This window comes from Schistosoma mansoni, chromosome 1 (genome assembly GCF_000237925.1).
Source record: "Schistosoma mansoni strain Puerto Rico chromosome 1, complete genome".
In the NCBI taxonomy this organism is placed as follows: domain Eukaryota; kingdom Metazoa; phylum Platyhelminthes; class Trematoda; order Strigeidida; family Schistosomatidae; genus Schistosoma; species Schistosoma mansoni.
Window position 1 is genome coordinate 59,855,393 of NC_031495.1, and position 14,090 is coordinate 59,869,482.

Sequence of the window (14,090 nt, forward strand, 5' to 3'; positions counted from 1 at the left end):
ATTTTATTCAATTATTACGTAACCCACCCTAATTGTTTTTAATTACCTCTAAAATTATCACACATTTGATCTTATCTGTCTTTGAAATTATCACACATTTGATCTTATCTGTCTTTGAACTCCACTCAACTATTACGCCACCCTTCATTCTAATACCTATATATATATATATATATATATATATATATATATATATATATATATATAGTTATCATTGATGATCTTTTGTTATTCCAATCCTTTACATTCACTTATGTCAGTCGTTCCATTTTATTTATTACCCCAATGCTAAAACTCTAATGCATATTTGGTTGTAAGCAGCTGATGAGAAACCACAAAATATAATGAATTCATACTATTCTGCATCAATATTTGTTGTCTTTATTTAAATTCATAAAGGGAACTAACTGCATGGAGCTGAATTATTTTCACTTACTGACTTATCTATAATTATACAGATTTAGAGTTCAAAAAAATGTGTTCTACAATGAATCCGTATCGTGAACAGCGATTCGATTTCTAGAGGTGTGTTATATCCTTAATGAAACTCGTTAGTTGAACTTACTTGTATTCTAATGTTGCTACTTATACGAAGACTCGAACACAGTATCTATCGCTTTGAAAGTCGACTATGTTGAGTCGCGACAGTTACCAACATGTTAAATGGGTTTACATATATAAATATTTCAGTTTATAAGAATCTTCAATAACTTTGGTTAGCCTCTGTTATTAACTAAGAATCTTAAACAATAAATACTGAATTCGCATCTGTGTTAACATCAGTACTGGTATACAGGTAGATGTAACTGATGAATTCCCTATAAATTGAAAGACTATTGATTAAAAATTTATTAGAGCTTGAAATTTGTATCACAGCATTGCCTAACTGATTTTATAAACATACGGCTAATGACAAACCTAATAATAGCTGTCAATAATGGGAAAACAGCCAAACAACAAGTTCTACAAAACTTAATTCCTTACCATGATTTTGAAAACATATTTATCCAAGCTCATAAAGTCATCAGGAAGCGAAATGTGTTGAGTTTCATATTGAAAGCAAAGTGGTTTATATAATCAGTACTAGCTTGAGTACTCCAAAAATTTATAAATATCAAAACTGTTTCAGATTCATATATTCTTGTCATATTAGTTCGATTAATCTATTCTTCGAGAGAGTTTATACACCTTTAAATTTTTATTGATTAAAACCTGTGGAGCATAACAAAACGTTATTCAGCAATATCAGTCAAGGGTTTTCAAAATGTCATTAATATTATGAAATGTTCAAAAGTTGTGAATGGTGTTAAAGTACCATCAGCCGTCATATACACTAGACTTATTCTTGTAAAAATTAAAAGTCCTTCTTAGAATAGACACTTGAAGTTCCAAAAAGGTCATGTTGAAGTGTAGGTAGACTAAAAACCAAATATGCAAGTCTCTATTCTCAAGAAAGATATATTTTCTTGAACATCTTTAACACTGACCCCAGTTCTGAGTTGTTTTATAATTTACAGATTAAAAATTGTTTTCTCACAACAAATCATGAACATATTTTTAATACTAGTATGTACTTAATTTCGAATATTCGTTTGAAAATATCAAAAAAAGATTATAAGCTACTTATTATGAATTTCATCAATCACTTTATGCTAATAAATTTATTTTGTACAGTGAATTCTATTTTGTTTTTATATAGTCAGTAATCATATTTCTCACACTCCCTGAACTCAAACAAAGCCAGTTAACGTGTTTGTGCAGTAATTTTATTCAGAGTTAAAATTCAAAAGATGTTTGGTAGACTCATGAAAATTTTATTAGTTGAGATCATGAGTCATTTGACGTTAGACCACCACGGAAAACCTGGGAGCACTGGACGGCCGTTTCGTCCTAATGTGGACTCCTCAGCAGTGAGCATCCAGGACTCCGCCTCCCGAGATTTCAACCCAGGACCTATCAGTCTCGTGAGCAAGCGTTCAACCTCTAGACCACAGAGCCAGCCGGTATCCAACGGTGTTAATGTCTAACTTCAACCGATCCACGAAATTGAGTGACACATTCACCATTGTCTTCAGTGAGTTACTTTTTCACAACAGACCTGGTTGAACTCATGATCTCAACTATTAAACCTACTATAATATGCACAAAAACCCCTTCATGTAAATTTCTTTAATATTTTTGCGAGAAGAATAAAATGAACTATCGTAACATCTCGAATAAGACGTTACCCTAGTAAAAATTACTGTGAATGCACTATGATGCCTAGTTTCAAAAACCAGTGCTAGTATTGTCAGTTCAAAAGACTATTTGTGATGGGTTAGTTTGAATTTTCTGTTGATTAAAACAAAAGCTTAACTGATCCATATTTCAATACTAACAATTATGGTTTCAGGGTTTAAATAACCAGAATGTTAGTTGATCTAAAATGAAATTGTTTATCTTAGTTGTTGTGATCAATCAGTTACAACAGATCACCAATAAACATAAATTCAACACATCATTTTTCTATCGTAGTAACAGAGTTATGGTATAGTATAAAACTGATAGTTGATGATAAACGTTTTATCTAATCAACATTCTAATATCCAATAAATAATCACAATATTTTTAGTTTTTTTCTAGAAATCATAACATTTGAAGAAAAAGAAAACCTTTAAGAATAATCAAACACTTCAACTGTGAGATTCAAGATAATACGGTGTTAAAGGAAAGTTTAATAAAAAAATATTAAAAAAAAAAAACAGAACTTATTTCAGAAAAAGCATTCCATTTGTTACCATACAAAGTTTTAAATTAGTTTTCTTTCTTTTCTTTTTTACTAATCCTAAATGAAGTTTATCATGCATTAAATTCCCATAGGTAAGACAGTTTATTGATTTGATTGCAAGTAACTAAATTGTTAGATAAACAATATACTGATTATACTATTCTCAAGGTAAATAATTTTGTATTTTTTTTGTCATATAATAATAGTTACTAAAATGTTATTGAGTAAAGTATTTCAAATTAGATTTAAATGGTAACTAAGATTTATTACATGTGTTCTGTCATATCAAATACAACTGATGATGAATTTGGCGAGACTATAATTTATGGACGAGCCAATCAGAAGTGTTTGAGGGTTTTGAAGGTCACGATACCAATTTCAGTACCTGATGCTCATGTACCATCGGTTCACAGAGGATTTAAGGGAAGATGCGATAATTAAGCGGCTACAACAATTGAGACTACTAAGAAGTTCTTGTATTTGTAATTGCGGTAATTAAATGACTCATAGACCTTGTGCAGACTTCCGTGATGTTGTCCTTCGATGTAATATATGTTGAAGGAAGACGTTTGATAGAATAGGAACTTTTATAACTCGATCCGGATTGAGACTAAGGCATATTATAATAATTGCTGTGAACTGTATAATGCAAGCACCAGTAACATTGGCTACAATAATCGCAGATATTACTGAAACTTTGTCTGTTCAGTAGTATGGGTATTGTAGGGGTATATCCATAGTAAAAATGATAAACTTACACAACCAGAGTACACACAAACAATAATGAAGCTATGTGGTCGAGGCTGAAAGAGTTTTTGTGACCTTATAATGGGTCCAGAGACCAACTATTATAGAGCCATATGGATGAGTTCCTCTACCTTATGCATTAAGATCCTGGAACTTTTGGACCTCTTTCTAACCTTGACAAGATTTTGGACCATAAAAGAGAAGTATATCCACTTAAATTCTTTGACTTTGTATAATATATTCTTACTCTGCACTGTCTTCTGATTGTCTTAAGATTCGTTCAAAGGTCGTCCATAAATTATAGTCTCGCCATGAATTTTAGTCTACATATTACTTTTAGAAGTCTAAGTTTTAAACTTAAATACAGTTTACATAAAATTGTTAATACTTTGTTCCCATAAACTGCATAAAATCTTTTTAAAGTTATTTGCAAGTCACTTAACTGATAAACTACTTATATAAACTCAGTGAAGTGATATAACAACGCTAAGTGAAAATTCACTATCGATACATAAATTCGTCACCCTTCCTTAGCTTTTTTGTTTAAATGAAATGATTTGATCAAGTTACAAAAGTAAAGATAAGGGAGGATAAGTTAAAGGATCTATACTTCAATAAATGAAAATGAGCGATTCAAAATATGTTTTCTTAATACTTCAGATAATCTAAATTGACAGACTAATATTTAGCATTAAGGGTTGTGGATATTGTTAGACTTTTAGTTATTCATCACGGACTGACTACAATAGGAAATCAATATAAACCAGGAGGCACTAGATAGCTGTTCTGTCATAGTAAGGAATTTATTGATGGTGCCCAACTATGTCCTCAATGTAAATCAAAGCCAAGACTTTAAGCCTCCATATGATCGTCTAGTCTTTCAACTCCTGAACTACTGTCTGATGGTTCACATTTTCAAGGTCAACCAATTAGTAATGTTGCACAACTATCATAGATGAATATTTCTCTGAAAATCTTTGAAAGTTAGTGAAAAGTAAATTATTCATTAAGTAAAAAGCATTTCATCGATCGACTATTATAAATAAATGTTTCCACTTAATTTACAACATAAACGTCCAAACTATTGTTCATTGTACAAACTAGTATAAACACCCACTTCTCACTACAGCTTGCACACAGAGTTTATTCAGTCATATAGTTAAAAGGTTTTCAAACTATCTACTGTAAGCCACAAACACCGATTTAAAATTCGTACCTCTTACTTAAAAACTGCTTTTACGATTTCTTTTCCATACAGTTTTAGGCTTCTTCTACCATATATGGTCTTATTTATATTCAATAATTTTCCTGAACCAACAATAAATAGTAGAGAATTTTAACATGAAAATACAATTCATGTTTAACTTCTTCATTATGCACCAACTTTGTTTGACCTGACCTTCATCATAATATATAATCATATACATTTATACCTAATTACTATTGCAACTTAGTTAAACTCATTACGAAACTCACTTTCCATATATAGAAATTCATATGACAGCCTTACTTAGCTTTTAATTATGTAAGATATTTGTAAAAAAAAAATCACTAACTAAGCCATTTCGAATACATGAAACTGAACTTCTTCATATCTATTACAACTAACTGATCAAATTATGTCAAATTTTATTCATAATTCATATTAGAAGTGGGTTTTGTAGAGATTTTAGTAATTTTATCATGTTGAAATTATGATCCAATTGAAGCTGGACCACCATGGAAAACCTGGAAGCACTGGACGGCCGTAACCAGTGGAATTCAACCAAGTCTGGTGGGAGATATCAGCTCACTGAAGACAATTAGTGAATATTTGCTCAACTTCGTGGATTGGTTGAAGTTAGATATTAACACCGTTTAATGCCGGCTGGCTCAGTGGTCTAGTGGTTAAACGCTTGCTCACGAGACTGATAGATCCTGGGTTCGAATCTCACGAGTCGGGATCGTATATGCGCACTGCTGAGGAGTCCCACAATAGGACAAAATGGCCATCCAGTGCTTCCAGGTTTTCCATGGTGGTCTAGCTTCAATTGACTCATGATTTCAACTATATATAATTCATATTGTCAACTTATTTTAATGTTATTAATTATGTACAATTTACCTTAGAAACTGTTAAAAAAAACAAATGATTAGTTTTATGAATTTTTTGTTGAATAACCTTTAAATTGGATCAAGTTTACGTCAAAATTAATGTACCTAATTTATTACTTAGATGGTCAAGTGTGAATTTTTAATCCTGTGATATCATCATTAGAATAACATCTACATAGTGTAAACTATATGTCACTTTAAATATTTCATATTTTCTGGAAAAAAGATGGATTAGTCCTACTTCATTATGATTATTACATAAGAGATAATTTCAATAATATAGATAATTTATCATGTCGGAAATAGAATCGACACCCGAATTTTCTTCGCATAAATCAAGTCATAGACATGATTTGCACATTTTTTTATCCATTCATACAAGCAAACAACATTTATCACTTTAACTGTTCTTATCGGAAAAGTACTGAATATTACATTTCACTGTCGTATTGTGATGTGTGCTACTTATATTGACATAAGTAGTATGTAAAGCTAGTCAAGAATAAAATGTCTGGTACTAGAAGGTCGAAAAGATCTAGAAGGAAAGAACTAGAACAGAAAGTAGTTGATATGGAAATGAAGGAACAATGAATTTTGAGACGATTAATTGACATTTGCAAAGGAACATTCAAGTTTGAGACAATTGATTGTGTTATAAAAGTAGGATATTTCTTATAACTCTAGGGTTTCTTGTTATAAAAGTCCTTTCATTGTTTACACGTATGTGGGACGTTAATTTACCTCAGACGAATATCTACACTAGATTCCCACCCAGTGTCTATTCTACAGGACTTCAACACAACTGAGATCAAGAACACGAAATCAGCCTGACTAGAACGTTAATATATTTCCACACCAAAATCCGACACAATCCAACAACAAGGAACAGCCAATTAATAATAATAATAATAAGGATAGGGGAATATATAACACCTATCACACTATCCACATGTCTGACTCAGCAAAACAACCAATCATTATCATTCTCGCCCACACATCAGATTGACATTTTGCAAATTATGTATTTACGGTATGATTATCAGATTTTGCTATGATGTTCTGTAATTCTATGTGCAAATACATTCGATTGTCACCACTTGTTTTCTTGTTCACCACAGTATTTCTTAATTAATTAACTACGAGTGACGAAATATTCTATTCAATCATTCCTTATATAAATAAACATAAACATCGGCTTAAAGTATTGTTCATTTTATCTTGAAATAATTAAGGATCAATTTTTGAGATACTATGAGTTCAAAATACTTCAGTTGAATTCATGGTCATAATTAAGGAGAGAAATAAATCTTTAGGTCTTACACTTAACACTTTATCTCATTTATAATTATCCCTTTTATTTCTTAGTCTAAGACGATTTCAATGTTTGTTTCTTAACACAGTACTATCATGACAATGAAAACTAGATCCTAGAATGCATTTCGACTGTTAGACTAAAATATATACATCTGTTGATTGAAAACAAATATATGATATATTGCGGTTTATGTGATCATTACCTATTTATTTGTTTTAGTTTCGTTATTTCTAGTAACATTATTTAATTAGGCATTAGGTTTCTAAATTGATTAGTATATAGTACACTTTTTTCAATAAACATCATCTATTATTCTGTCATATTTAAACATTAATATAGTTACAGAGAGCTTATAAGAACCTAAGAAATAAAATTGAATCCAAATTGTTATGCGCCAGCTGTTTCTCTCGTTTTATTCAAGTTCCTATCATGTATTCAACCCTTGAATTCACATTGATTTACCTATCCCTGGTAGGTTTATGTATGTCCACTGATGAGCGATCCCATGATAAGACGAAATAGTTTTACAGTCTATCTCATTTTCTAACTGCTAACCGGCCAAATTATTTTTACCAATGGTCCAAAACTAAAGTCAATCTGTGATGCAGACTATGAAATTTCAGCAAGCTCTAAAAACCCCTATAATAAAATTAAATGTATCTTGTCTCACAAACATTAATATTGAATTATTGAAAATTATCATGCAAAGTTTATAATTGCATATTCAGTAGACACTGATTTTGAAAGCAATGTCAAGTCGGCTTTCGTTATCCCATATATAACCAAATTATCAAAACAATGAAACTTCGCTGCATCAATAATCCAGACCTATTCAAAATTAGTTAAATAAGTTAATAATATCTGGTTTAACCTAACATAATCTTTTAAGTTGTATGAAATTTGTCTGACTAAGCATTGTCAGCTTAGTCACGAAGTTATATAACTCGATAAACTACTCTTAAGTTCCTTATCATAATCGATAGCAAAAATTGTAATGTAATATCTCGGTGAATTTGTATTTAAATGATTTCTTCCATAGACAACATCATTTAACAGTTAGTCTTCTGTAGTGAGCATAACAGACAGTCTTAGTTAAATAATCAGTGAAAACCAAGATGTATTTGACAGTTATTGTGTTTTAGTATGAGATTCCTCAACAATTCTCATCCACAATCTCACTATAGATAGAACTCATGACCTTCAGGTCTAGAGGTAACGTCTAACCTTTAAACCACTGAGCTGAGACCCAACTGTGTACAAGTCTAACTCAAATCAATTTATAACATTGGTTAACTATCGCCCAGTACCACTGGTGATCAACTGCCTCCCATTCTACAAGGTTGAATTCCCCGGTCCACAGCTTTTTTCTGGAACTCAGGAAGTTAATCATCAAAATTAGTCAGTAGTTGGCTCTATGTAACATATGTATATAGAACAATATGATAGAATATTCTATTATTTCACTTTCTACTCAAAATCAGTTTGTTGTAAAGTGTCAATAAAGGCTGGCGAATACCGTTGATTGATAATGAGAGAATACCAATCAATAGTTTATTATCTTTCTGTTTATTTATATATTTATTCAAGTTTACACTTTTTTTACAAACTGAATCTAAGGTCACATTTATTTGAGTTATTTACCTCTTCCAATGACTGTTTTATATAACTTGTTTTAATCTTAAAATATGTCTTAATTTGAAAGTAACGTGATCCGTTAGTTAGAAAATATTGATTTTTTGATCTATTTTTTCGACAAAATTTATTTTTTGTAGTAATCATCAGTGAAACGAATCAAAATAGCTTAGAATTAGAACAAGCCAAATGTCTAACTATATTAATGAGGAAATAAATCATCTTCATAATTATTCTGGACGACATAATCCACATCCTCAAAGAGTAACATATTTTACTGGTTTTCTTGGTTTACCTGTACGTGTAGTACATGATCCAATCTTAACAGATGATAATATTCCATCAACTCAACGAAATCATAATTCTTCTTTGGATTTGAGTAAACGCACTAACTTTCCCGTTGGATTATCACCAAGTTATTATACAGACTATTTAGTAAATAATTCATTAAAGTTGAATTTAAAAAATAATAATAATAATAATGATTCATTAAACAAATTATGGAAATCCAATTACTGTTTACATCATGTTCCTGTCGGGATTCTTCCTTTATCATTAACTTGTCGAAAAATTCCTCGATTAGATACGATTAATGGATTGAAATATTTTACAGGTTTAAGAAATTATTCAGTACGTGAACGTCCACCAATTATTGGTCCATTAATTGAATCTGAAATGAATTGTTTAAAAGAATTAAAACAATCACAAGAATATTTAAATGAAAGACAACAAATGAATATGTTAAATAAAGAATTATCAGAACGTCGAATGAAATGGCAAAGTGAATTAGGTTATCTTACTGGAAGTATTTTAAGTAAGTTTTTTATCAATGATTTTGTTTTGAGTTTTTGTATTCATTTATGTCAATTTTTTTTCGAAGTTTTTAATGGAGTTTTGTTCTCTGAACTGGATGGTTTGATCGTGGAGCTTTCATCGTCCCTCTGAACGACATCATCAGCAGCACAAACTTTGGGTAGAAGAGAAGTGTTTGAATTTCTCCACATATGGAATATTCTTTACGTCTAAGAATATTTTTATACATATAGGTATCTGATTTTTCGACTTCTAGATTTCGTACCAAGTAGGAATTTGATGAAAAATTAAATAAGCTTGAGTATTCAGTAATAAGTAGCATAAAAGATATGCTCTTATATTTAAATGCTATAAATTACAGCTAAATAGAATTGACCAAGGTGTTGAAGTGTTGGTTCTAGTTTACTTTTATTTGACATCAGTTTATTTGGAAATAGTCAACAAATATGAATATCATAAATACGATATCTATCAGAAAATTTAACGTATGACAAATGGAAAATTCATGATCCAATGCAATTAGGAAACGTTTGGAAACTTATAATTTTAACTTAATAAACATTCTTTGGTGAAGTGAAATATATCCATTCAATAAGAAAAGACTTTGGTATTTTGTACAGCTCGAATACGATCATTACAATATCGTGCGTAAAATTAGCACTTCAAGATTGAGTTCATTCCATATTGTTCATGAACACAACTTTATCACTCTTATTTGATGAGTTCAATGTGATTTTTAGCTCATTATGGTTAAACACAGTTTAGTAATTACATCAACAGTTTATAGATGCATTGTGATGAGGTTTTAGAATTTAAGAAAGACAAACTACTTTTAGCCATTCATTTATAGTCAAACTAATAGTTCACCGTATAATCACCAAAGTCTTTTCGCTTTACGGTTTGATCTATACTGACTATGTTTCCAGTGTGAGAGCTAAAGGAATTCCGTCATACAAAACGTAGGTACTGAATTTCCATTTGACTTCAACCAATTGATGGTTTCTCTTTATTATAAAATACAGCTGGAAGCAGACTACTGTTATTCCCATCTTTGTAGCAAGTAAGTTAAATTTTCAACATAAAGATTTGAAAGATTCACTTTCAGTTTTCAAAATATCATCTTCAGTTCAGCTTATCATACTTAATGCAATCAGGTTTTATTTTTTGAACTTTTCATAAAAGAAGGTTTAAGAAACTCATTTTGACCCTTTAGTTGCATGCAAACTATAGACTGTTGACTATCCATGTTAGCATCTTAAATAGAGCTTAAGCTTATTTTAATTTCACATATGAATGCACATAAAAGATGAGATCAATTCTAATGCATAACTCATGGAAATTTTCAGGATAAGCGTCAACTACTTGATAGCAGAAAGTAGTACAATATAGCGGAAGACATTTGATTTTAAATCTTTTATTTAAATCAATAAATAGGTTGTTAAACTACTGAATGAACTGTTCTGAATAGTTCGATTAGGTTAGATCAACATTTAGACAACTAAAGGTCACTTTAAACCGAAATACGCTTAAAAGTCATTTTACACTAACTTGAATTTTTTCTAAGAATTTGTCTTTTTCTATGAACACTGAGTTCTGCAAAAATATTTGAATAAGGTTATTAATTATTTTTTAAATACTCATCCTCATTTTAATTTTCCGCATAATTTTTATTTACATTTTAATGGTTAAATTCATGAGTTGATTTAGGATAGATCACCAGTGAAAACCTGGAAGCACTGGACAGCCGTATTATCCTAGTATGGGACTACTCAGCAGTGCGCATCCACGATCCCTTACATGGAACCCGAACTCATGACTTTCAGTCTCGTGAGAGAACGCTTAACCTGTAAGCTGCTGAGGAGTCCCATACTAAGAAGAAACGGCCGTCCAGTGTTTCCAGGTTTTCAATAGTAGTTTAGCTCAAATCGACTCATAAATTCATTGTGATATTGTCTACGTGTTGTTTAAATTCAGTCAGTTTTTTACTGTAGCAATATATTTATTACGAAACAAACACAGGCTTCTACAAAATAATAATGTCTTCTTTTAATCTGGTTATTTTAGAGTTTCATTCTTTATCAGAACTCTCTAAAGCGCTAGTGGAATTTAAATAGTGAATATGAAACCTAAAAGTTATCATTTTAGATAATCTAAACTAAACAAGAACCATGAGCCCGTTCTTAAATGTCTATAGATAATGGAAACTATTTACAAATAGAGTTCTACTTTACTTAAACCACTTTAGATTACTTTAGATTACGCATGTTGCCTTTCATGGAGGAGCATAGGCCACCCACCAGCATTCTCCATCCAACTCTATCCTAGACAATCCTTTGCAGTTCTTTACAGTTGCTATTCGCCATTTTGATATCTGCCTCCTATTCCCGATGTTGTAATGTGTTCTTCGGCCCTCCTCTTTTCCGCTTCCCTTCAGGATTCCAAGCTAGGGCTTGCCTCGTGATGCAGTTTGGTGATTTCCTTAATGTATGTCCCATCCACTTCCAACGTCTTTTTCTAATCTTCTCTTCAGACGGAAGTTGATTTGCTCCCTCCCAAAGTAGGCTGTCGCTGATAGTATCCGGCCAACGGACACTGAGTATCTCATGTAGACAATTGTTTATAAGTACTTGTACCATTTTGATTATGGTTGTAGGAGTTCTCTAAGTCTCAGCTCCATACAGTAGAACTATGTTGATGTTTTTATTGAAGATTCTGATTTTGATGTTGGCTTACCTACGGCTGTTTCGAGTCCTATACGTTCTTCAACTGTAAGAATGGTGTCCTTGCTTTTCCAGTCCTTGATATTGTACCTGCATTTAATTCTGCTTATATATTGATGATGCTGTCCAGGTAGGTACGTAAAACTTTCCACTAGTCCCAGAGCCTCTTCATCAAGTATGATTTGGTTGTTCTCCGTGTTGTATTTGAGGATATTGCTTCTTCCCTTGTGTATATTGAGGCTTACTGATGCATTGACTGCTACTATATTGGCTGTCCTCAGCTGAATTTGTTAGCGTGTATGGGATAGAAGGGTCAGGTCATCTGCAAATTTCAAATCGTATAGTTGCATCCAACCTGTCCATTTTATTCAAACCATTTTAGGTGATAAGAAATTAACTTCACGTTCTTCATATTTCCCATATATTTACCCATAAATTTCTTTTATTTTCCACTTTAGGTCAATTACAAATACCAATACAGGCAGATAACAACAACTATGATCAACATTTTGATCGCTTCAATAATTCCTCAAATAGAAATAGCTCTTATTATCTACCTTCTAGCTTAGATGAAAAGATTCCGTTTAAAATGAACAATCAAATTTCAGAAACGATGAACAAAAACCAAAACGCACCACCCGAACTTCTTTACTCAAGTAAAACAGGTCGCTTATTGCCTCCAACTAACGACAGTAGATACACGCGTACACGACATCAGTCAACTGTAAGTTCTTTTGCAAAATGTTTAATGAGGAATAAATTATTAGTTAACTATTAACTTCATAATAAAGACACTTGTTGGTGTTATGGTGACTATGAATAGTTGATAACTTTCTCGATTTCTTTGGGAAATGATCTGAAATGTTTAGTTTTAACTCAGAAAAACACAAAATTAACTTACAATAATTTTCCTTAAAGCTAAAAATGTATTTGAAAAAATACGCAAATGACATTATTAAGTCATGTAATACTATTTCTACTCCAGTAAATGAGTTTAACATATATTTAATCAGGCTATCATTTCTGTGGTCAACAAGTGAAGAAATGCGAGGCTTTGGATAGCTAATTTATTTAACTTTGAGACTCCTTAGAAATTAGCAGCCATGATCTCATAGTGACCGGGCTAATAGCCATCGGTTTTTGAGATGAGTTTGCTACCATTAGACTTTTGAGTTGTTCTTTATTCCCAACTTCACAGGTTCTATTCCTGCGGGGGTTGGGATGATTATTATTGAGAGGTATTAAACTATAAAGAAATAGATGTCTTGTATCCTTAGGTTTCTGGTGAGTCGCTAAATGAGGTAAAACACCTAATAAGTCTAATTATTCCATCGTCTATAACTACGTATTAGAATGTCAGTACAAATAATGAACATTTGATAAGGATTTCGCGACTATGGAAGTGTTATGTTCTGTGTGGTTTAGCAGTCGACGAACTCTCACTATTCATTAACAAAATTCAAACCCCTAACTGTATGTGGTCAAATGCTTCAATTCTAAAGTCATTATCTTGAATTGATTGTAAAACAATTCGGCAATCTGATCAGCTTAAATACCTTTGAAATATATCGACCAATATTTCATTTTGAGGTTAGATTGGTTAGCTGGAAATATTTTTAATAAGAAGTAAATTACTTTGGTTTCAACTATGAGATTTGATATCCAAAAATATTATATAACGACTGAAGGCTAGTATTTAATTTGTGATGATTTGGATTATCCCGTTGTTAATGTTTCAACTGAATTTTAATCAATCTTATGTCGTATATGTGTATCATATGAGGAGTGTCCCAATATAGTCATTAAATAAAATACATATAATGTGGTGGAGAAGATTTGTAGCTCAGGTGGGTGATTTTTGATGCAAGTGCTTCCAGGTAACCGATAGCGGTCTATCTAACATCACTTTAAAAATTAACGCACAGTTCCGAGAAGTAAATGGAACCCCACTTGGGGGATTTTGTTTTCGGAACAAAGCATGTCCAGAAAGCCCCGTTTTCCG

The 14,090-nt window shown here is 31.5% G+C and overlaps 1 protein-coding gene across 1 annotated transcript in view; it reads left to right on the forward strand.

Moving 5' to 3' along the window:
* Window positions 1-8,744: 8,744 nt before the first annotated feature.
* Smp_194750 (hypothetical protein) overlaps window positions 8,745-14,090 on the forward strand; it is a gene marked incomplete at its 5' end in the record, with an annotated part of 15,301 nt that continues 9,955 nt past the window's right edge. The window contains 2 exons of the mRNA XM_018795051.1: window positions 8,745-9,369; window positions 12,547-12,812. Coding sequence (XP_018649402.1) covers window positions 8,745-9,369; window positions 12,547-12,812 — 891 coding nt within the window. The remainder of the gene's footprint in view (window positions 9,370-12,546; window positions 12,813-14,090) is intronic.